Here is a 20,699-nt window from a genome sequence, read left to right on the forward strand (position 1 = left end):
GCCCAATCTTCCGCAAAGGTAAGACTTCAGCCCCAACCAAGTACGAACCGCCAGCCCTGATCAAATCCCAAAGCTCCCCCGCACCGCGTCCCCAAACCGCTCAATCGCCACCGCCATCTGCTCCTCCGACGCCGCCGCGTACGTCGTGCGGAAGAACAGCCCCGACAGCGGCCGGTCGTGCTCGGCCCGGAACCAGGACCCCCGGCACGCCAGCACGCCCCGCTCGATGCACGAGTCGAAGATCTCCTCCTCGAGCTCCAGCAGGCTCTTGTCCGACGCGTGCGGGTGGCGCGTGTGGTCGACCTTGAGCCAGAGCTGTTGGTGGTGGTAGTTGTTCTTGTCAGCACGTGCTATCTATCTGAGGAAGGGAATCAGAAGCAAACTCACAAACATCCCCGCCTTAGGCGGCGTCCAAGAAACCACCTCCCCCGGCAAAAACCTCTCACAAGCCCCCCAGGATCGCGTCCCGCCGCCCGGTATACTCGTCCCGCAGATGCATGAGCCAGCGCAAATATCCATCGTGCCCCCACTCCTCGTCCAGCAGCTTGTATAGGACCGCCTGGCTAAAACCCGAGGGCCCCTGGCTGCAGCACTCGGCGTGCCGGATGTAGCGCTCGATGACCTGCTCGCTGCCCGTGACCCAGCCGACGCGCGAGCCGGGCACCACGACCTTGCTGAACGAGTCGTGCCGCAGCACGCGGCCGTCCGTGTCCATACTCAGCAGGCTCGGGATCAGGGTCCGCATGAAGGCCTCCACGTCGGCGTCGCCGCTGTTGCCGTTGACGGATTCGCCATTGGGCTTTGCTGTCGTGGTGGTTGATGATGCTGGTGCACTACCCCCTCTTGGTACGGCTGCATCTGCAAAAAGTAGTACGGCTCATCCTCAAAGATGAACACGTCATGCTTCTGGCAGACCCGATACACCTCCCTCCTCCGCTCCTCACTCTGCGTCGCCCCCCGTCGGGTTCTGGCCCGACGGCACCGTACTACAGCACCCGCGGCCTGCGCGCCCCGCCGCGGGCCTCCTCATCCCAGTTGCTCAGCAGCTCGTCCATCTTTTCGGGCAGCAGCCCCTGCTCGTCCATGGGGACCCCGAACACGCGCAGCCCGAGGGGCGCCGCCGTCTCGAGCGCCGTGCTGAAGCTGTACTCCTCGGTCAGGATCCCGTCGCCCCGCGCCCGGTCCCCGAACATGCGGTACGCCGCCTCGAGGCTGCCGGTGCTGCCGATGGTCAGCGCGCAGCGCCAGTCGGCGATGGCCGGGTCGTGCACGAGCTCCGTGTGCTCCGTGACCCAGCGCAGCAGCTGGGCGGAGCCGATGGACTGGCCGTAGTTGAGGGCAATGGACAGGTCCAGCACGCCCTCCCCGACGCCGTCGCGCACGTCGTGCTTGCCGATCGTCACCTCCTTGAGCCTGTCGGCGTGCTGGCTGAATTTGTTTGCGGGCGTGGGCACCTGCATGCTCAGCGACTCGAAGGGGAAGTTGTCTGAGGACGGCAGGCCGCCGCCCAGCGAGACCAGGCCGGGCTTCTTGAGGTGCTTGGCGGCCTGCTTGAGCACGCAGGGTTTCCGCGCGGCCGACTCGGGGCTCAAGAGGTCTGGGACATCTGGTTAGAGACGATGAAACACCCCCAACATTCCAACATCCAATGGGAGGGCAAGGGCGTCGAATTGCCCCATCATCAACTTACGATCCCATCGTTTTGCCAGAGGCTTCTTGAATGATTGCTAGTGGCCATTTGTCAGCATACATACACGAAGGCAGCCGTTGGGTTGGGTTGCTACTCACTGGTGCCTTGAACATGTCACTGTCCGAGTAGGACGCGGTCGGGGGCATCCAGCTTGCCGGCCTTGGCCCGACGGGTCCTTATGCCCTCGAGCGTGAGCGGCTCCGGGGCCTGCCTGCCGATATGGACATCCTCGGCGACCAGGCCGAGGCCTCCCACATTGGTCGGAGCCATGTTTCTCAGATAGGTGGAGAAAGGTCGAGTCGTAGTTGCAGTGCTTCTTCGTAGCGTCGTCCTCCCATTCACAGCAGCAACAGCAAGAGGTAATCTCGTGAGGAGGGTGGCGTTGGCAGTAGCAGATGTCGTTGGAGTTGTAGTAGTAGTAGGAGCAGCAGTAGTTATTGTTGTTCGTGGCGGCGGCGTTATTAGTACGGCTGGAATTCCAGGTGTCAGTGCTCCCCAGGAATGACGAATCCGGCAACGGACGAGGGCCATGACTGGAGCGAGTGGTGGTGAGCGCGGCCCACCTCCCTAGATATAAAATAATCCAATAGGACCCTCCTCGAGCAAGATAGCAAGCGTGCTAGGCGTGGTCTTGAACTCTAAACCGAGAAAGGTGCACCCCGCGACCGATTCTAGCGCCTTATCAAAACCACGAAAAAGCAAACCGATCATGTATTCATTACCAAATCCCAACCAACAAGGCAAGAGAGGAGAAGAATGGCGGTCGCCAAATCAAAGTGAAAGGTCACGAGCTGACGTCGTCCTACAGGCGATCCCCCGGTCTGTGCCCAATGGGCGAATGGAATAACCAAACCAAACCCAGCCAGCCAGGGCAACCCCCGTACTGGAACGCGGAATGCGATAACGGGCAGGCGCACTCGGCTGTCGGCGCTCGAGGGACATCCCTGGATTTGGCGGGGCATCCGCTGATAAGCGGCCCTAGCCAGGCAACCAGGCCGCCGACTCGACCGGTCCCGCCCTTCCTTATGCCGTAACTAATCAGCAAAATCCGGGGTAGTAAAGGGCGTGGATGACTTGTCGGACAAGCCTCGAAATGTCACGATGGAGCTCTCTCATTGGCTGCCCCTATCAGGGGGCTCGGGTATCGCTATCAGCTAGCTTCAATTTCTATGCAAGTCACGATTCCGACGCCGGCATGGATGGTCTGAAAATTGCAGGGTTGGGCCGCCATGCGTGCGCCATATCTTCGTTCGTATTATGTTCTGTTGATCCAACGACTCCCACTGCTATTAATCCAATGCTCATCCAATACAGTAGCATCTTTTGCCTGTTGAGGCGCACTATTCTATATGCTTTTTCCTGTCTATCATATCGTAGCATCGTGTCGTTTCATTCGTCCAATCTTCTGACGAGATGATGCTGAACCCAAGCGCCAGTACGCCGTATCCCGCTGTTAAATGCAATTAAATCAATCCACCACTATACTCTTTCCTACAGGGCGAGGAGAGCCGCCAAAACAGGTATCCAAAGCACTGCAGGGCCAACCACAGCCTTGCAACTCTGAGCTGGTGCAGCAGCATTGTCGCTGACCCCAAGGTCAACAACTCTACTGCCGGCCAGCGCCGCGGACGGGGGATGCTTCGGGCGCCTGGGTGGGAGCCGCTGTAGGCATGACAAGCGAGCCTTTCGAATCGTAGCTCTTAGCCATGGTCGAAAACCCCGCCGGCACCGTTCTTGTTGTCAGGAAGCCCTGGTCGTAATACGTCGTCAAAAGCTCAACTCCACTAGCAGATGGAGCTGAAGGCGAGGGTGGCGACGCTGAAGGCACCGGCGATAACAAGGGCGAAGTTGGGGCCTGAAAGGGGTTGTTGTTGTTAGCATACTGTTTTCCTGCGTAGCCAGCTGCCCAAGAAGGGTACTTCAAAGCGCTAAACCAAGCATTCCATAGTTTGGGGAGTTCACGGAATTTGTAAACGTACTTACTGTGGCCGAACTTGACGGTACGACCTTTCCAGATGGAGTCATTCTCCAGCCCTCGGGCACATCGTAGGAACCAGTGTAGGCGGGGGTGCTGGTGCCTTTGCCAATGCCACCAGCCGGCACGGTCGGCGAGCCTCCAGTGGGGGAGGCAGCAACCGCATTGGTGGTCAAGGCTCCGGCACCGCCTTGGTTTCCGTAGACCTTGCCGCCCTCGGCTTGAATGGTCTCCCACTTGCCCGACGTGTCGCCGTACTTGTACGACTTGCCGGTGCTGTAGTCGGTGACGGAGATGCTCCTGATGTACATGCTGAACGGCCCCTTGGTGTAGTCGGTAGGTCCACGAGCCCAGCCAATGGTACCCTCGGGGTTGCTAGGATCGCCACCGGCCCAGGCGCCAAACTTGATCTGCATGGGCGACTGAGGGTACTGGCCCGCTTCCGCCTCGTCGTATTTCATCTCGCGCACGACCGTGCTTCCGACCGTCCACACGATGCGGTTGGGATCCCAGTCCACCACGTATTTTATGAACTCGGCCTGGTTGTTCTTGGCCGGGTTGAACTGGCCGCGGTTGTAGGAGCCCGTTATTCCCTTTCCGAAGTAGTTGGTCTGCACCTCGTAGTCGTCAGACCCCAGCCACTCCATGTCGATCTCGTCGAGGTCGTCGGACTGCAGGACCATGGAGGAAACGATACCGGCGCCGGGGGCGGCCTTCATGTAGAACTCGACGCGACCGAACATGATGTAGAAGATGGAGCTCAACTGGGGCGCATCGCCGGATTTCGCTACGGTGAACTTGGCGCCTTCCGAGTCGTAGGTAGGGGCGCCGCCGGAGGGGCACAAAGGCATCGACTGCCCCCTTGGTGAAATCAACGTTGATTTTCATGCCCAGGGCCGGGTTGGGTTTGCATGCTGAGACAATCTGTCAGTACCGGGGGTCTGGGGGTTGCATTCGTGTGGAAAACAGGAGTGCGGCAACCTACTTTGCTGTGTGGGATTGCAGTTCGACCATGTCTGAGCTGTCGCCTGGCTTGTGAAAAGAGCAGCAGCCGTCAGGGCTGATACTGCCTTTTTGTGTCGTGAAGAACATGCTGGCGAAAAGTGATGATATATGTCCAAGAAACCAAAAAGATAGATACAGAGAAAGAAATGGCAGCCCAAAAATGGTGTGCCTGCAGAACCAGCTCGCTTCTGCAAAAAGCAATTGGGGGGTAGGTATGGTTGGGTAGGTACACCGGAGTCTGCCGTACACGATGATGACCCTTGGACTTGGATCAACAGTCGGTATGCACGTAGATTGGCGGAGTTGGTGTAGGTTTATTTGTCTAGCAATGAGGAGGGAGTACAAAAACGAAAATGGAAAGAAAAAGGGCTTATCGAGTCCATCGAGTCTATTAAAAGACCATGGTGGATGGAAGGGCAAGCGAAAAAAAACAGGGTAACCTACCGTACTCCAGATGCCAGCCACCAGAATTCACGAGGCATCATCGTCATACGGGTCCCAGTCCCAGTCCCACGGCGCGCGCCCAAGCTCTTGGAACGGGCCACGGAACTTGGACGGAAGCTACCTTAGGCTTGCCTGCCAGATCAAGAAAAAAGGCCAGTGGAGAAACAAGCGAGTGCGATTTGATTGCAAGGGCGTCATCAAGTGTCTTGGTGTGCGTCGGGCTGTCAGTCAAAATTGTAAAATTGCCCATCCAAGCAAGTCTCACCACGTAGCGATCGTATCGACTGCGATGATGCGATGCAAAAAATGGTCGCAGTAGCGGTGCTTTTGCTTGTCCAAGCAAGAAAGTCGGTGGTTGGCAAGTCAATTGGCGTCCCATCCCGGGCCCCATCCTGCCATTCTGGGGGGGGTGCCAGTGGGGTCGAAAGCGCCAGAAGCGTTTGTGAGTGGTGGCTGGCCGACAGCTTCAGCAGGGATCAAGACAGGCGGCACAGGCCCCAAGGAAGCGCTAACGACCTTCCGTTGCCGTTCCCCGAGGGCAGGAGCCGCCTACGTGAAGCCAAATCCGCAGCGTGGCTGGCTGTTTTTGGCTGGCGTTCTAGGTTACGTAGCTGCTGTTGCACTGTTGCACCTCTGTAAGCACGCACAACGAACTCGACGCCGCTTGCCGGTTTTCCCCTGTGGGCTTCCCGCTCAACGCATATGCACATGCACGATGCCGCGGTGGGTATATAGGGGACTCGAGGAAGCGCGCCTTCTCCTGCCAGATCATGGGGATCACATGTCGATCATGGCTGGGTCTGCGAATGATAGCGTCGTTCTTGGCTAACCCCGGGCCTTCTCTCGATAGTATAAGTAGTAGTAGCTGAGTCCTCCGTAGCTCCTGAGCAAAACCTTGAAAAATGAATACTGCTACCTACGACACGTTAAGCTAGGAGTTGACAACGTCCTCTGTTTTGTCCTTGACCGGGCAACGGCTCGATTCGAATCGTACATGTGTTCCTGTCTCGGTACCTCGACTAAGGTGGCTGTACTCTAGTCACACAAGGGGCGCAAAGGGCTGAACACAGCCGGCGGCACGATGCCAAATGTCTCGGAACGTCGTGTGCCACGTGCTACGACGCCCACGTTGGCTTGCCCCGGAGCAAACCCCATCGAGGGCTACTGGCGACGGTTTACTGTATGCGGAGATACTTTCCACAAAGCTCCAAGCTTGTCCGGCGGTAAAGCCAGGAGTCGTCTTGCTTCCTTGTCGTGTCTTTGGCACTGTTGAGGCTGGTTTCTGTCCTCGCCAGAGTATTGAGCTGAGCAGAGAACCTTATTCGCACTTCCAGACTTGGACACAGGCTATTGGTCCTCGTGAGCAGTGTAGTGTTCTTGGGGTCTACGTGGAGTAGTGGAGGTTATCTCGATAACCTTACGCTGCTCCTTAGGCACGAACTGGTACTTGACCTATGAATCCTGGCTTAGATGTCATGGACACGCGGGGTCGGTGGTCTCTTAATCGTCAAAGCGTAAGGAGCACAAAACACGAGTGTCACGTAAGCACGTATTTGGGGCATTTCACAGACTACTTACTTCAATGAAGGCAAAAACAATAGAAGCACAAGTGGACAAGAGCAGACAGAGTCAGATGTGTGTAAGTTGGGAAATCAAGTAACCTCAATTTTTATCAGCAAAATACGATGTGCTTTTCGTTCGGCGTTACTCCGATGGGTATAGACCATGACAGGACGACAGACATTAAAGGTAAGAAGTACAGCAGAAAAACACAACCAGCCATGAACCGTCCGTCCCTCATCATGAAAATAGAAAAACAGAAAAAACCAGTTGCTTAGATCGAATCTCCATGCAGATTGTCATGATGCGTCATCATCTCGTCGTACGTGGGGGCGGTGGATGTGGGTGAGTGAGTGACAGAGTGAGAGAGTGTGTGAGGGTATAAGATGAGGGGGGGATGGAGGAGAGTCGTTAAGTTCGTCGGGCATCATCATCACGCGGCAGCCTCAACTGCGGCGGGCGCGGCCTCGGTCTTGTGATCGGGCTCGCTGGTAGGCGTCGATGAGCCGGCCGCCTTCTCCTTGAGGGCCTTGAGCTCCCGGCTCAAGCTCTCGACCTTCTCCAGCGCTTCCCTCTTCTCCGCCTCGACCTTTTCTACGGCCTCCTTCTTCTCAGCCTCAGCCTGCTCCTTCTCGGCCTTGGCCTTCTGGGCAGCGTTCTTCTGGTTGGCAACGGCCTTCTCGACCATCTCCTTCTTGTCGGAGAAGGCCTTGTCGGCGATCTCCTTCTTCTCAGCCTCCAGCTTCTCGAGGGCCTCCTTTTGCTCAGCAATAGCCTTCTCGACAGCCTCAGCCTTCTCAGCCTCAGCCTTCGCAACAGCCTCGGCCTTCTCAGCCTCGAGCTTCTCGAGGGCCTCCTTTGCTCAGCGGTAGCCTTCTCGACGGCCTCAGCCTTCTCAGACTCGGCCTTCGCGACAGCCTCGGCCTTCTCGGCCTCAGCCTTGGCGAGGGCCTCCTTGTGCTCGGCAGCGGCCTTCTCGAGGGCGTCCTCCTTGTCAGCAGTAGCCTTCTCCAGGTTGGCCTCGGCCTCCTTCAGCTTAGCGTTGAGCTCGGAAGAAGCCTCCTCCTTGTTGTCGTTGGCGGCCTCAAGCTCGGCGAGTCTGGACTCGAGAGCCTGCTTCTCCACCACTTGCACCTCCAGGGCGGCGACCTTGGACTCGATGGTCTGCTTCTCGGACTCAAGCTTCTCAAGAGAAGACTCCGACTCCTGCAGCTTGGCCTGAAGAACAGAGTGGGCCTCGTCCTTGCTGGAGCTCTCCGACTCGAGCTCGGCGATCTTAGACTCGACAGCCTTCTTCTCAGCCTCAATCTTCTCCAGGGCAGACTCCGACTCCTGCAGCTTGGCCTTCAGGGCAGACTGGGCCTCATCCTTGTTGCTGTTCTCTGACTCGTACTCAGCCAGCTTAGCCTCAAGGTCAGAGACCTTGGAGGCCTGCGACTCGAGTTCGGCAATCTTGGCCTCGATGTCCTTCTTCTCCTGATAATGCAGTTAGTACAAGAAATGTTGTAAATGGGTGAAGTATGCTTACTGTCTCGGCGGTTGCCAGTTGCTCCTTGGCCTCGGCAGTCTCGCTCTTGGCCTCGTCAACCAGCTTCTGGAGCTCGGCAGTCTTGGCATCGAGAGACCCTTGCAGAGTCTTGAGCTCTTCCTTGGTCTCGTTGATCTTGGCCTCGGCCACAGACTTGAACTTCTTGATATCCTCCTCGTGGGAAGACTCGGCCTCCTCCAGCTCCTCCTTGGCCTCGGCGGCTTCGCGCTGAGCCTCCTCAGAGCGCTTCTTGAGTTCTTCGAGCTGCTGTCGCAGGGTCTCTGTCTCGCCCTGGGCAGCCTCGTTCGTGTTCTGAGACTCGGCGACCTCGGCCTTGACCTTCTCCAGCTCAGCCTTGGCAGCCTCCTGGGCGGCCTGGGAGGCCTCGACCTCCTTCTGGTACTTGGCCAGGTCGGCGCGGAGCTTCTCGAGCTCCTCCTCGAGCGAGCTGCTCTTGTCGTGGGCGTCAGCGGCCTCCTTCTTGGCAGCCTCGACGTCCTGGGCGAGAGCCTCGTGCTTCTGCTGCCACTCCGCGACGGCCTTCTGGGCAGCCTCGGAGTCGGACTTCAGCTGGTCGTGTTCCTGTTGCAAGCTGTTGAGCTTCTCCTGGGCCTCGGCCAGGTCCTTCTTGGCCGTGGCCAAAGCCTCCTCCGACTGCTTGGATGTCTCATCGGTAGCTCCCTGCAGGGATGCGATCTTCTCCTGCGACTCGGCGACGCTCTTCTTCTGCTCCTCCAAAGCGGATGTTAAGGAGGCAAGCTGCTCGGCGAGCTTGCTGTTCTCCTCCTGGAGGGTCTGGTACTTCTCCTCGGAAGCGGTAAACTTCTGGTTCACGCTGGAGAGCTCCTCGTTCAAGGAAGCCTCGAGGGAGAGGCGCTGCTCCTTGGCGTCGGCGAGCTCCTGCTTGGTGGCCTCGAGCTCGGCGATGGCGGTCTGCTTGGCGGACTCGAGGGTGTTGAGCTTCTCCTCGAGCTCGGCGATCTGGGCCTTGGTGGTGACGAGCTCCTGGGCGCGGGAGGCGTTGGCCTCCTCGGCGTCGGTACTGGAGCCGGCGTTGCTCAGCTCGGACTGGAGCTTCTCAATCTGCTGTTTGCTCTCGGACTCGAGGGACTCGATCTTCTTTTGTAAAGACTCGATCTGGTCTGTAAGGGTCTCGCATTCATCCTCCTTGGCGGTGAGGGCCTTCTTACGGGCATTGATAGCCTCATCGCGCTCGGTGATGCCCTTCAGAAGAGCGGCCTTCTCCTGCTCGGTCAGGCCACCCTTGGCGAAACTGGAGAGCACGTTACCCATTGTATTGGACTGTGTGTGAAGTGGGGTGTGCAACTACTGGGAAAATTGCTGAGGGGAGGGGGAAAGAGTGAGGAAGGCAGCAACTCCAGACAGAGAGATGATGCACGAACGAAGAAAGACGAGGGACCTAAGACAAATCCCTTCCTTCGACGACTTTGGTTTTGGGGCGGGATCACAGAAAGAGGTGTGAGGGAAAAGTAGGTGAAGGACCTGAAGCTGTTTGCAAGGTGACCGACCGACTTCCTGCTAGTTTATGACTTTCACTTTTAGGTAGCTGTACCCTGGAGCATGGAAAAGAAAAAAAAATGCTTCCTGCCCCCCGTTTAATTGGGTCACCGTGGTGATAAAATGAGGGACCGTGCAGGAGGGGGAATTTTTAGCAGAGGGAACCCGACCTAGCGACTGGACTTGGAGGGGTAGTGCCTGCTTGGTGCTTGACCTGACAGTTGCTTGACAGGGCTCGAGGCTGATGGTTTTGTCATGAATCGAATTGATTGACAGTTGCCTGCCTTCTGTGCGGTTGCAGTAGGTCTGCTGGCCCATTCAATTCATTCAGCGAGGGCCTGCGTAGGACCTGAGCGTTGATGGACGTCGTCCTGGTCCGTCCTGGCCAGTGAGGGGATAGAGGGGGATTGAGGGCTAGTTGGAGGGGTGGTGGGATGTTGAGCGAGTGTCCAGTGCGGGCTCGGGCGGGATGGTGACCAAAAGTGACTGGCTCTGGATGTGGCAGCTTCTTACTCGCTGGCTTCACGTCCTCACGTACGAGTATAAAATTTTCACTTTCACAGCGTGCCCGGTCTTTGGCCGTCTCTTCCCATCTGTCCATCTGTCCATCTACACTACAGCCCACCCATCCATCTGCATTGCATGAAAGATTCCGTGAGAAATCTTAGGTGAATGGGGAAAGGCTCGTCGCTGATTGGGAAGAAGCGGTGGGCGTGTACGGGCTAGACGGGCAATCCGACGATACTTTTCCCGACCTGATATGCAGAATATGTGGGCTGCACCGCTCTAGCGCCAGCGAAAAAAAGTCAGGCAGAGCCATGCAGCGACACGATGGCTGGCCGGAGCGAGCACGAGTTCCCCCATATGCCACCCTACTGCCTACCGTGCCTCCCAACATGCCTGCCCATCCACTATCACAAGCCTGCCAGCCTGCACAAGCGCTCGCTGAGAGCCGCCCATCCCTGCCGATGCAAGGAACATAGCTTTATCGCGCATTTCCGTCCTTATCAATCGTCGACAGTGCAGTTGGCTCTGATTTATTGAATCTTGCGCTGTTTATCATGCCCGGGACAGATAGCAGCAACAAACAAACAAACCGCTTCCCTACCTACATACCAATATGCTTTACCTAGCCTTCCTAGTCTCTGGTCCATTTGCCCAGGCCAGCAGCACTCGAAGAACCAACAAGAATCCGGCAGGCAAGCAGAAAGCGAGTGCATGAACGGCTGGATTGTATGGGAGAGGGTCCCTTAACGGACGTAATAGCCAGCCAATCAACGAGGTCCGGGTCTGCAATTGCTCTCGCTTTCCAAACTGCCCAAGAAAAATCACAGCTGCTGGCCCCCACGTTTGCGTGGTTGTGCTTTGGTCCATGGTTCGTTTGTCAGACTCCGCCACCATGCAGCTGCCCATGCCCATGCCCATGCTCGTGCTCGTGCTTCATCGCTTGCCGCCGGCGATATTAACATGTAAGTAAGACATAAAGCACAGATGGTGGGTTGGTAGGTTGTGCAGAGGGGTGTTGTATGTTGATGGAGTTCAAATTAATGAAACGAAACAGCTGTGCAGGCTGTGCTCCTCACTCCATACGTCATCCAGGGAGACCCGGGTAAATGGCGAGGGAGTTTGGACCGGTGAGCGGTCTGATATTCTTCAGACGACCAGCTCTTTCAGCTGGGGACAACGAGGACGGGCCCAGTCCAATCCAGTCCAATCCAATGTCTGGCAGACAGCCTGACAGCCCAGCAATTCGGAACCTCTGGAAACCATGACGTTGAATGGTGGAGTTTGCGTTTGGCCGCAGTCTGCCATCTGAAAGATGTTTGTTCCTGTGACTAGATCCAAACTCTGTTCGACGACCGCGTCCAATGAAGCCTTTTCATCTACACAATTGGGAAGATGAGCCCGAAACCGACAACACTAATAGCACTTACACGATTTATGAGTATCAGTATTTTTGAGGGGAGTGGAAAAATATAAGAATGACGCCAAAGCGGCTCCAGATGCCGGGCTCCTCTCTCTCGCCAAAGGCAGATTTCGATAAGTAGATCTCGGCGATCCTGATTTGCAACCACCCAGCTCTCGAGCGATGAAAGCGCCCCCAAACTCACATCTTTGCTACTGCGGCGTGGCTGAGCAGCCAACCTCCGCACGTCGGGCTGGAGATAGCGTGTGTTTTAGAGTTGATATCTCCCGTGTCGGCTGTCCTGCTAGGCCTGGAACCGACAATGATCACCGCGAAACCAGATGCGACTAGAGGACCAAATCTTAAAAGACTTCCTCTGGTTCTGAGATCCAGCAATCAACGGGGCGGCGGCCTCACCGATGGCTTGCCATGTGAAATTATGACTGTTCCCTTTGTTCACCTACACTTCCCTATTTGATGGTTCTTGTCTGCCTGGTTCAACAGAAGCGAACAACCCCAGTGAAACAAAACATGTACATAATCGGACGAGACATCCGTGACTCCAATACTCGACATTGTCAGTTCATGCATCTATCTTCCCATGATTCTCTCTTCCGCATATTAACACAAGCGTACCTTATCAGACATAACAACGGGACGCATCGTCGGCAGTGTCGTAGGCTCCATCGCCCTCATCGCCATGATCTCACTAGGCATCTTCTTCGTCCGCAGGCACATCCTGCGCAAGAAGAAGCGCGCGGCCTTGAGCGAAGAGGCCATGCAGAGCGACTCGTCGACCGCGATGCCGGGGGCAAAAGACCACGACCATAGCCCTATGCGAGCGATAGAGCCCGGCCCGATAGGAGAGATTCCGAGGAGGGACATAAGTGAGAAGCAGCTGGAAATCCTTCAGGGAACAGCCGACACCATTGTCAGTGTGAAGTCTACTGATCTTCCCGGTTCTTCGCTGGGGCACGTACGAGGGGGCTCGAGGCGACCTCTCGATTCGACGACGGGGCTGTTGAGCTTCCCGAAACAGCAACGCACGATCCTCAGCAGCAGCAGCAGCAGCGGACCGAGCTTGACGCTACAACAGCTGCAATTGCCAGCCAGTGGGCCGAGTTGCGTGGCAGCACAACGCCAGACCTCGGCGTCCGGAGCGAACTCGAAAGCGCCGCCGTGCGGCACGACCAAAGACCTCCGCCAAGGTCCCCTAGCAATCACAGAGACGTGTTCATCGACGCCCCCGAGAGGTTGACCCCGCGCAGCAGCACCGACGGTGGACGCCGGCCAGCCGAGCTAGCGACGTGAGAGGATCGCCGACACGCATGGCAGGATGCCAATGCCATAGCCGTCTCTACCTCTCCTCGGCCCTGAATGGCTTGTCTCCTCCTTGGAAGCCCGAGCCATACCTCGAGCGAGCGAGCAGTAAAAAAGTAGCCTTGGCTTACGACGTCCACCGGCGCTTTTACCTGATATAGGTCAATAACAAACAGTCTTGGAGCTGCTGCGAGGTCCAGGGGGCTAGCTCAAGGGTTTCGCATCCAAACTTTGGTGGCATCGGACTGGTGCCTCGCAGATCAAGAACCGGCGTCCAACGAGAACGCGACCCAATAGCGACTTGGACCATTTTACGAAAGGAGAACACCAACCAATAAACGTACACAAGTCACTATACCAGTCAGGCCCTGGGCTTCTCTGGATCTCAGTTGGGAGAAAATAATAGCTCAGCATACTTGTGTTTCTTGGTAGTGACGCCAGAACTCCAATGCGAGGAGAAGTCTTCAACCGTCACTGGCTACGAAGTGGATTGACTGGGTGGCGTGCTTGGTAGGAGGAGATACGCCGAGTAGAGTTGAACCGGTGGCCAGAGATCACAGCCCGCGGGCGGGCGGAGCAGCGAACTCTAACGATTCCATCTCGCATATGTCTTGTTAACGAAATGTTTAAGATGTCGGCCTTCTAGGTCAATGTAGACTGAGTAAAGAAAATGTCGTCCTGTTGTCCATCTGGGCGGAGAGCGGCCGTATGCGACGTGCGCATCATCCCCATTTACTGAGCTTCCCACTACCGTCTTAAATACGTGTACATACGTACAGATCTGAAATCGATCCCCGGGGATGGCAGGCTCTATGGCCAAGAATCCCACAAGCCCTTATCGACTCCGATTCTGACAAGGAAGACCAGTGGTTTCGTGGCAAATCACTCATAAAACGTTATACCCTCGTCCAAGACGTCGCACATACAGTCTGCGAGTTCATCCCCCACCTTTTCCCGAAACTCGGCAGTATGAGGCCTCGTAATCGCGCCGAGGTTGCCCGGCGTCATCTGCATCACCCGACTCGTGAGCAAGTCCAAATCCACATACCGCCCCATCCCCCTCCGTGCGTCGCTTCAATAGCCTCCACTACGCGCTCGCGCACAAAGGCCTCCATGTTAACTGGAGTATTGCCAAGGAGTCGCCGCTGCCACTGCCCTCTGCGTCTTCTCCTTCGTCGTCGTCGTCGTCGTCGTCATCAAGATCCGAATCCAGCCCCTCGTCTGGCTCTGGAAAACACTCATCCCATTCCTTGTCCAGTCCGACATAATCGACCAGTCCATGAAGGGCACGGACTTCCTGTACGGCATAGCTGCGCTCGAGGTCCTCGGCCGACCAGTTCTGGTAGAAGCGGTCTCTCAGAGACTGCTCTGAAGTAGCGAGGAGAGACATGGGGCCGAAACCATAACGGCGCATGACGGAGGCGATGCCGCGGTCCATGGTCCACCAAACAGCCTCCTTCTTCCCATCTTTAGTGTCGACTTCTCTTTTATCATGAGGCCCGCTGGCCAGGCCCCTAGCTTGCATTGCGTCGCGGATCTCCTTCAGCGCAGGCGGAGCGAGCTCAGCGAGTGTGGCTCGGTCGCGGCCTTTGGTGTTGGCTCGTTTCTCTGCACCTTCGGCCTCGCTCATGAGCTCTGTCAGCATGCCACAGAACAGCCCGTTGGTTTCCTTATACTGGTCAGGGTAGTAACGACCCAGAATGGACGAAAAATGCGTGGCCATTTCATTGGCAGTGTGCACGAACTCGACCCAGTCAAAGTTGAGAATATCACGCTCACTATGGATGAAGATTTCGGAAAAGGCGATTGTGTCGGATATGCTAGCATGAGGGAAGCTGAATTTCTCGCGCATGAGCTGCTTCTCTTCTTCCGCTGTCTCGACTAGAGTGTCATCTTTCTCTAAGACTTCTGCGGAAGGACGCGGCTGTCGGTCAATAAGAGAGTCGGCAAGGTCCATCTTCTTGGGGTCATTTAGCCATCGCACAAGTTCTAAAATGACCATGTCGTCGTCCTTAGCATAACCCCCGAGTGAACTGACCAGAATGCTGCCAATTGGACAGGTATTCTGGGCAAAACGCATCTTGTCGAAATTTGGGGATTTCATTTTCCCCGTGCGCTTCATTTTGGAGAGCGCCTGCGCCGACATGCCCATTGCTAGAGCGTACTTCGATGTCGACTCAGTGAGTGAGGATGGCAAGCCGCCGATGAAGAGGCGCTCCACATCTTGGTGTAGCAGGAGGAACTCCATGTCCGGCCAAGCCGGCATCTCAGGATACACAAGCCGGCACATCTTGTAAAGATGGATCATGGGTATCAATATAAGGAGTCCCGTATCGAAGGTCAACGCTCGGTCGTAAAGCTGGAGGCGGAGGTTGTAAAGCATAAGTCCACACCGTATAGGATTGTACTCGAGGAAAAAGTCGGGATCTTCGAGGTAGAACGGTAATATGCCTGCGTTATGTTCGGTTAGCTGTTCGGTCAAAGCCCCATCCAGTGCCTTGTTGTTAACAGTATCAACTAATACCATCAGTTCCTGAGCATGAGGAGGGGTAGGTCCGATTGGTGGTTTGAGGTTACGCTCAATGTCGATGTCGTTGAGATTCTTTACTGCCATTGAGACATGTCTTTGAAGCTCAAGTAGTGGACTACCGAACATTGTAGCCTCATTGGTCTTGAAGAGATGGTTCATATCAAGAAGACATTGAAACCCGAAAAGAGCCCAAATTGGTACTGTATTTGTCTCCGTGGCCGCACGGACGCCTCTTGTTACTTCGTCCTCTGCCATCTCGTTGTTGGTTGTAAGGGCGACGGCTTGGATACGGTTGAAAGTTTGGAATATTTCGGCATCGTCGTCGCTACACCACTGGTCCGCGTTCAGCGCCCCAAGTGATATGCCTCCCCTGGGGGTGGGCTTGGACCTGTGGATAGCATAGTGGAAGACTATGAATGGCTTGGCGAAGCAGAAGTCGGCCCATTCTCCAGCCGCATCGAAGGTCCCAATGCCCTTGTTGCCTATAGTCTGGAAGTCCGGTTTTGTAATGTTGTCTAGCCGCGCTTTTGCGGGAAGTCTCCCGACTAGCGGTTGTTCTAGAAAGCCCATTATATTGAACAAGAAGATAAAAGGAAACGTCCATGTCGGATAGGTGGAAGCAGGAAATCTCTTTGGGCGCTCAACACAGTTCTCGAGGCTCATTTCCGCCCGGCGCACCAATTGGATGATGAGGTTGCTCCGCAATGCTGCCTGGGCAAGTACGTCTGGGTCTGTTGCCATATCTTCCCAGGCAGTTTCGACGTAACCTCGAGCATAGTTGAGCTCATTCAAGAAGGTGTATATGGCAAGGAAGAAGTCCTTCTCGACATCGTCCTCATCTCTCTGGATCTGGACATTGATGCTGGTGGACAATTTGGGAGATTCATCCTCATCAGAAGGGGTGGAGGCAGCATGGCCGCCAAAAGAATCGCTAGGCGATTCAACATGGAGATTGGCAAACCGGTTCTCCAAGGAGGACAGGAAGCCACCCTTCTTCCGATTTTCATCCGCGGTCTTGGGCGACGACTTGGACGTCTTCCGGGCCTCCTCGAAGGGGACAAGGACCTCCCATGTAGCCTGCAGCACGTCGATGAAATGGCTGTGTCGCTCATTGCTAGCTAGGAGGGGTCCAGTTGCTTTCATTCCAGCATACCAGCGGCCAAACTGGCGCCGGGCCTCGATGACGCGATCGAATAGGCGACTGAGTGATGGGGGCACGTTGGGTTTGGGCTTGTATGCTGCAATGGCTTGTGCCATGGGCACGAACTGGGAAACCTGGATGATGTACTGAGGCCCCGAGGCAGTCGCAGCCGACGAAGACTTTGCGGCAGCCTCCTTTGCTTTCTTGCGGCCCTTGCCCTTCAAGCGACCACCGCCGACTTTAGCTGGACCCGGGGCGGCCGCACCAGGCTTGATGTCGAAGCCGCATTTTAGGGCGTTCTCGGCGAGCCACGAGGACAAAGTGAGTGTGTCGTCCTTGTATTGGCGATATTTGGCCAAGAAGTCGCCCAATGGCGGGTTGTCTGCTTGTTTTTCTGCCATGAGTGAATGCAATGCACTTGGTGATGGACCAAATCCAGAAAGTTGACTTTCGAGTCCAGATGAGCGCTGCAGGTCTTATCGATAGCTGGCCCGCTACTACCATGGCAGCAGTTATGTTATCCACGCGGCCACGCCCCATCCTTTCCCCTTCAAAAGACACGCAACCTTAACAATCTGGTGGGAAGGTGATGATGTATTATGAGAGAGCCTAGATACGATTCCAAAATGAGTTGTGTTCAGCACACAGACCACCAACAACCTCATCCCTGGGCCAGCCATGCCATCGTGTCGTGGAGAGATGTGTTGCTTCAGATGCTTAGAAGCCATATATCTGGCATGTCTCTACCAGTATGAGCGTAGACCGTTGTTTATTCAGGGCGCCTCTTCACCTTGAACAAGCAACAGGCATCAATAGCGAAAAGGGTAAGTACCTAAGTACCTAAGGTTCGCTGCTAGGTGGAGGTATTAGCGCGGCGCGGGGCCCCCACCTCATGATCTCAAGCAGCGACTGCCGAACCAGGCTGAAATGGATCATGGAGCTCAATTGATCGATTCCACTTGACAGGAAGTCGCAGTCCAGCTATATCGGAAGCAAAGCTATGGATCCTACATACATGCACTTCAAAATCCAGCTTCTTGTGCTTTCCTACTTCGCCTGAATAGGCGCATTGGCCCACACCATCAAGTTACCAGTGCATTTGTCGTTCAAACCGCCTCGCTCATGATCTCGCCCACCATATTACCCGCCTGCCGGTAGGGTCCTGTTACCGCTCGAATCATCACTCGCTACCAAGACGCATGATGTGCAGCCCGTCTTCTAGACACTATCCTGCCGTGTATCGTCGCGTCGTCATTGCACCTCCCCGTTCCCCTCATATCTGTCAGGTTACATCGATGCAACGGGACCTTTACGGAGAATTCTCCGGATTGGTGGCTTCTTATTGGGCCGATAACCTTATAGCCTTATTGCGATCTCACTCCGGCCGGAGATTTCTCGCCGATCCCGTGTAAGTGGAAGCGCACGGGATGGATACGATGTGATATTTTTGCCGCGGGAGACGGCTCCTTCTGGGAATGCTGCACCATGACCCCGCCGCAAACAGTAGCACACACGCACGGGTGGCCAGACCTGCCCACAAGCGAAGTGACACGTCCAAAGACAGTCGATAATCTATAAATCCAAAGCCAGTCACATATCCCCGGTCCAGGGATCCCCAGCATGTTGGTCTACCGGAGCATTGTTTTCGTTTAATCTTGGACATATCAAGATGAAGTTGAGTCTCTTTATCGGATCGATCCTGGCCAGCGCCGTGCTTGCTACGGACTTCTACCTGTCTCCAGACGGTTCCGACAGCAATGGAGGAACCTCGGCCGACCAGGCTTTCAAGACTGTGTCCAAGGCTAAAGAGGCCGTTCGTGCCCAGCTCGGCAAGACTTTGACTGAAGACATCAATGTCCACATCGCAGCTGGGACCTACACTCTCACGGCCCCCTCAACTTCACGAGTGCCGACTCGGGCAAAGATGGGCACAAAGTCAACTGGCTTGGAGAGAAGGGATCAATCATCTCGGGTGGCCTAAAGGTTACCGGCTGGACGGCTGGAAGCAATGGCATCTATTCGGCCTCAGTCCCTGTGGGAACGCAGTCCCGCAATCTGTTCGTCGGTGGGAAAGCAGCCAACTATGCGCGCAGGAAGATTGCCAACCGCAAGGACTTCAGCTACACCAGCACCTCGATGAAATGGAACTCGGGCAATTACGACTGGCTCATGAACACCAAAGGTATCGCCGGTGCCGAGGTCCGCTTCATCTCGTCCTTCACCGACCGCTATGCCCCGATCGTGTCTGTCGGAAACCGAGAGCTCGTGATGAAGCAGAACAGCTGGGCAAACCAAATCATTGGCTGGGACACCGTCTCCAACCCCTTTGCCGACTTCGGAGTCTGGGTACAGAACTCACTGGCCCTCTTGGTTGAGGGCGGCCAATTCTTCCTGGATTCACAAGCCGGCAAGGTCTACTACAAGCCCCTCGGTGGGGAGGGCCTGAGTAAATTGGACACTTATCTTGGGGTGCAGGAAGTGTTGATCTCCATCAGTGGCTCTTACGATAACCCGGCGCATGACATCAACTTCGAGGGGCTTACCTTCTCCCACTCGACCTGGCTTCGGCCGGGCAAGCTTGGGTTCGCCGATCAGCAGACGGGTGGCTATATTGGCGAAGACAAGACCTACCCCGAACATGAGGCGACTCGTCCATTCTGGTGGCAAATGCCCAGCGCCTTCCAGATCAGCGCAGCCACTAAGGTGAACTTAACGGGATGCACTTTCACGGAGATTGGTAATGGTGGCATCGGAGTCGGAAACGACCCCAATGCCCACCTGTCCAAAGTCGGTCTCGGCGCCAGCGACATTTCCATCACGGATGGGTACTTCACCCAAGTCATGGGCAACAGCATTAGCGTGGGCGGTATTCAGGCCGAAGCTCACCATCCGTCCAACCAGCGTCAAACCGTCACGCGCATCAACATCTCCGGCAACATCTTCACCAACAACTCCGCCCTCTTCAGCTCCACGGTGCCCATCTTCTTGTCGTACCTCCAATACTCGACCATTTCGCACAACGATATCTACACCACTCCCTACTCCGGCATCTGCCACGGCTACGGGTGGGGCTCCAACGACGCGGGCGGCAGCCAAGAGTACGTGAACCGGGGCCTGTACAAGTACCAGCCCAAGTACGACACGCCGACGACGCTGAAGAACAACGTCATCGACGGCAACCTGGTGCACGGATACGGCCAGAGCCACACGGACCTGGGCGGCGTGTACACGCTGTCGACCAGCCCGTCGACGTACGTGACCAACAACTACGTGTACGACTCCGGGTACTGGGGCTTGTACAACGACGAAGGCTCCAACTCGTACGTTCAGCTCAACAACATCTTCTTCGGCAACCAGGGCTGGTACGTGGCCAACCGCAACGGGCCCATGCACACGGGCAACAACACCCTCATCGACAACTACGGGAAGGCCGGCCAGGGCCTCGACGGCAAGCCCAACGGCTCGGGGACTCAGGGCGACACGTACCTGCGCAACTACATCGTCTCCGACATCACCAAGACCTCGGCCGAGGCGCAGAAGAACGCGTACCGCTCGGGCGTGCTGCCGGGCCGTCGAGCGGGTCGTCCGGTCACTAATGATGCCCGCCTCGCCGACGGGTGGGTCGCCCTGGCCGCTACGTCTGGTAATGGTGGTCGGCTGCTCGCTGTCAATGTCAGCAACTTCGACGACGTCGAGTACACGGGCGCGTCGTTCCAGGTTACCGCGAATAACGGCGGCTCTTTAAAGTCGGTCGACGTGCCGACTGCGATCCCAGCGAACACGTTCGTGCTGGCGACGTATAGCGTCTCCGGCAATTCGAATCCCAGTGTCTCAGCTACGGTCAAGTACACGAATCCGCGTCTGAGCGCGGCTAGGACGCTGACGACCAATGGGCAGGTGAGGCTGTGATGGACGCCATGGTGGGGGATGGAACTTAACCCCGTGTTCGTGAGATGAATGGCCAGTGCACTCTATCGCGCTAGGTTCCATATGCCTTGTTCATTTGGATTCTGCATGTACCTTAAGTGGCTGCTATACGCCCTCGGCGAAATCTATCATCTGGTATCTGACCAGGCTCTCAT

General features: G+C 56.1%; 7 protein-coding genes across 7 annotated transcripts; 2 read left to right on the forward strand and 5 right to left on the reverse strand.

The window, feature by feature from the left end:
* Positions 1 to 60: 60 nt before the first annotated feature.
* PG997_002778 (aromatic aminotransferase Aro8) lies at positions 61 to 745 on the reverse strand (the record flags this gene model as incomplete). The annotated part of the gene is made up of 2 exons (XM_066807093.1): positions 61 to 354; positions 557 to 745. The coding sequence occupies 2 exons, from the start codon at positions 743 to 745 to the stop codon at positions 61 to 63; spliced, it is 483 nt and encodes a 160-aa protein (XP_066670711.1).
* Positions 746 to 986: 241 nt separating this feature from the next.
* On the reverse strand, positions 987 to 1,960 carry PG997_002779 (aromatic amino acid aminotransferase; the record flags this gene model as incomplete). The annotated part of the gene is made up of 2 exons (XM_066807094.1): positions 987 to 1,587; positions 1,809 to 1,960. The coding sequence occupies 2 exons, from the start codon at positions 1,958 to 1,960 to the stop codon at positions 987 to 989; spliced, it is 753 nt and encodes a 250-aa protein (XP_066670712.1).
* A 1,514-nt stretch (positions 1,961 to 3,474) lies between these two features.
* PG997_002780 (extracellular glycosidase) lies at positions 3,475 to 4,516 on the reverse strand (the record flags this gene model as incomplete). Its single annotated transcript, XM_066807095.1, has 2 exons — positions 3,475 to 3,545; positions 3,670 to 4,516. 2 exons carry the CDS (start codon positions 4,514 to 4,516, stop codon positions 3,475 to 3,477), a joined length of 918 nt encoding a protein of 305 aa, XP_066670713.1.
* A 2,591-nt stretch (positions 4,517 to 7,107) lies between these two features.
* PG997_002781 (uncharacterized protein) lies at positions 7,108 to 9,495 on the reverse strand (the record flags this gene model as incomplete). The annotated part of the gene is made up of 3 exons (XM_066807096.1): positions 7,108 to 7,482; positions 7,557 to 8,147; positions 8,203 to 9,495. 3 exons carry the CDS (start codon positions 9,493 to 9,495, stop codon positions 7,108 to 7,110), a joined length of 2,259 nt encoding a protein of 752 aa, XP_066670714.1.
* A 2,831-nt stretch (positions 9,496 to 12,326) lies between these two features.
* On the forward strand, positions 12,327 to 12,884 carry PG997_002782 (uncharacterized protein; the record flags this gene model as incomplete). Its single annotated transcript, XM_066807097.1, has 1 exon — positions 12,327 to 12,884. One exon carries the CDS (start codon positions 12,327 to 12,329, stop codon positions 12,882 to 12,884), a length of 558 nt encoding a protein of 185 aa, XP_066670715.1.
* Positions 12,885 to 14,033: 1,149 nt separating this feature from the next.
* Positions 14,034 to 17,018, reverse strand: PG997_002783 (uncharacterized protein; the record flags this gene model as incomplete). Its single annotated transcript, XM_066807098.1, has 1 exon — positions 14,034 to 17,018. One exon carries the CDS (start codon positions 17,016 to 17,018, stop codon positions 14,034 to 14,036), a length of 2,985 nt encoding a protein of 994 aa, XP_066670716.1.
* A 1,268-nt stretch (positions 17,019 to 18,286) lies between these two features.
* On the forward strand, positions 18,287 to 20,526 carry PG997_002784 (uncharacterized protein; the record flags this gene model as incomplete). Its single annotated transcript, XM_066807099.1, has 2 exons — positions 18,287 to 18,411; positions 18,486 to 20,526. 2 exons carry the CDS (start codon positions 18,287 to 18,289, stop codon positions 20,524 to 20,526), a joined length of 2,166 nt encoding a protein of 721 aa, XP_066670717.1.
* Between the last annotated feature and the right edge of the window lie 173 nt (positions 20,527 to 20,699).

Source organism: Apiospora hydei (genome assembly GCF_038363865.1).
Source record: "Apiospora hydei strain CBS 114990 chromosome Unknown utg000004l_segment0_segment0, whole genome shotgun sequence".
Classification (NCBI taxonomy): domain Eukaryota; kingdom Fungi; phylum Ascomycota; class Sordariomycetes; order Amphisphaeriales; family Apiosporaceae; genus Apiospora; species Apiospora hydei.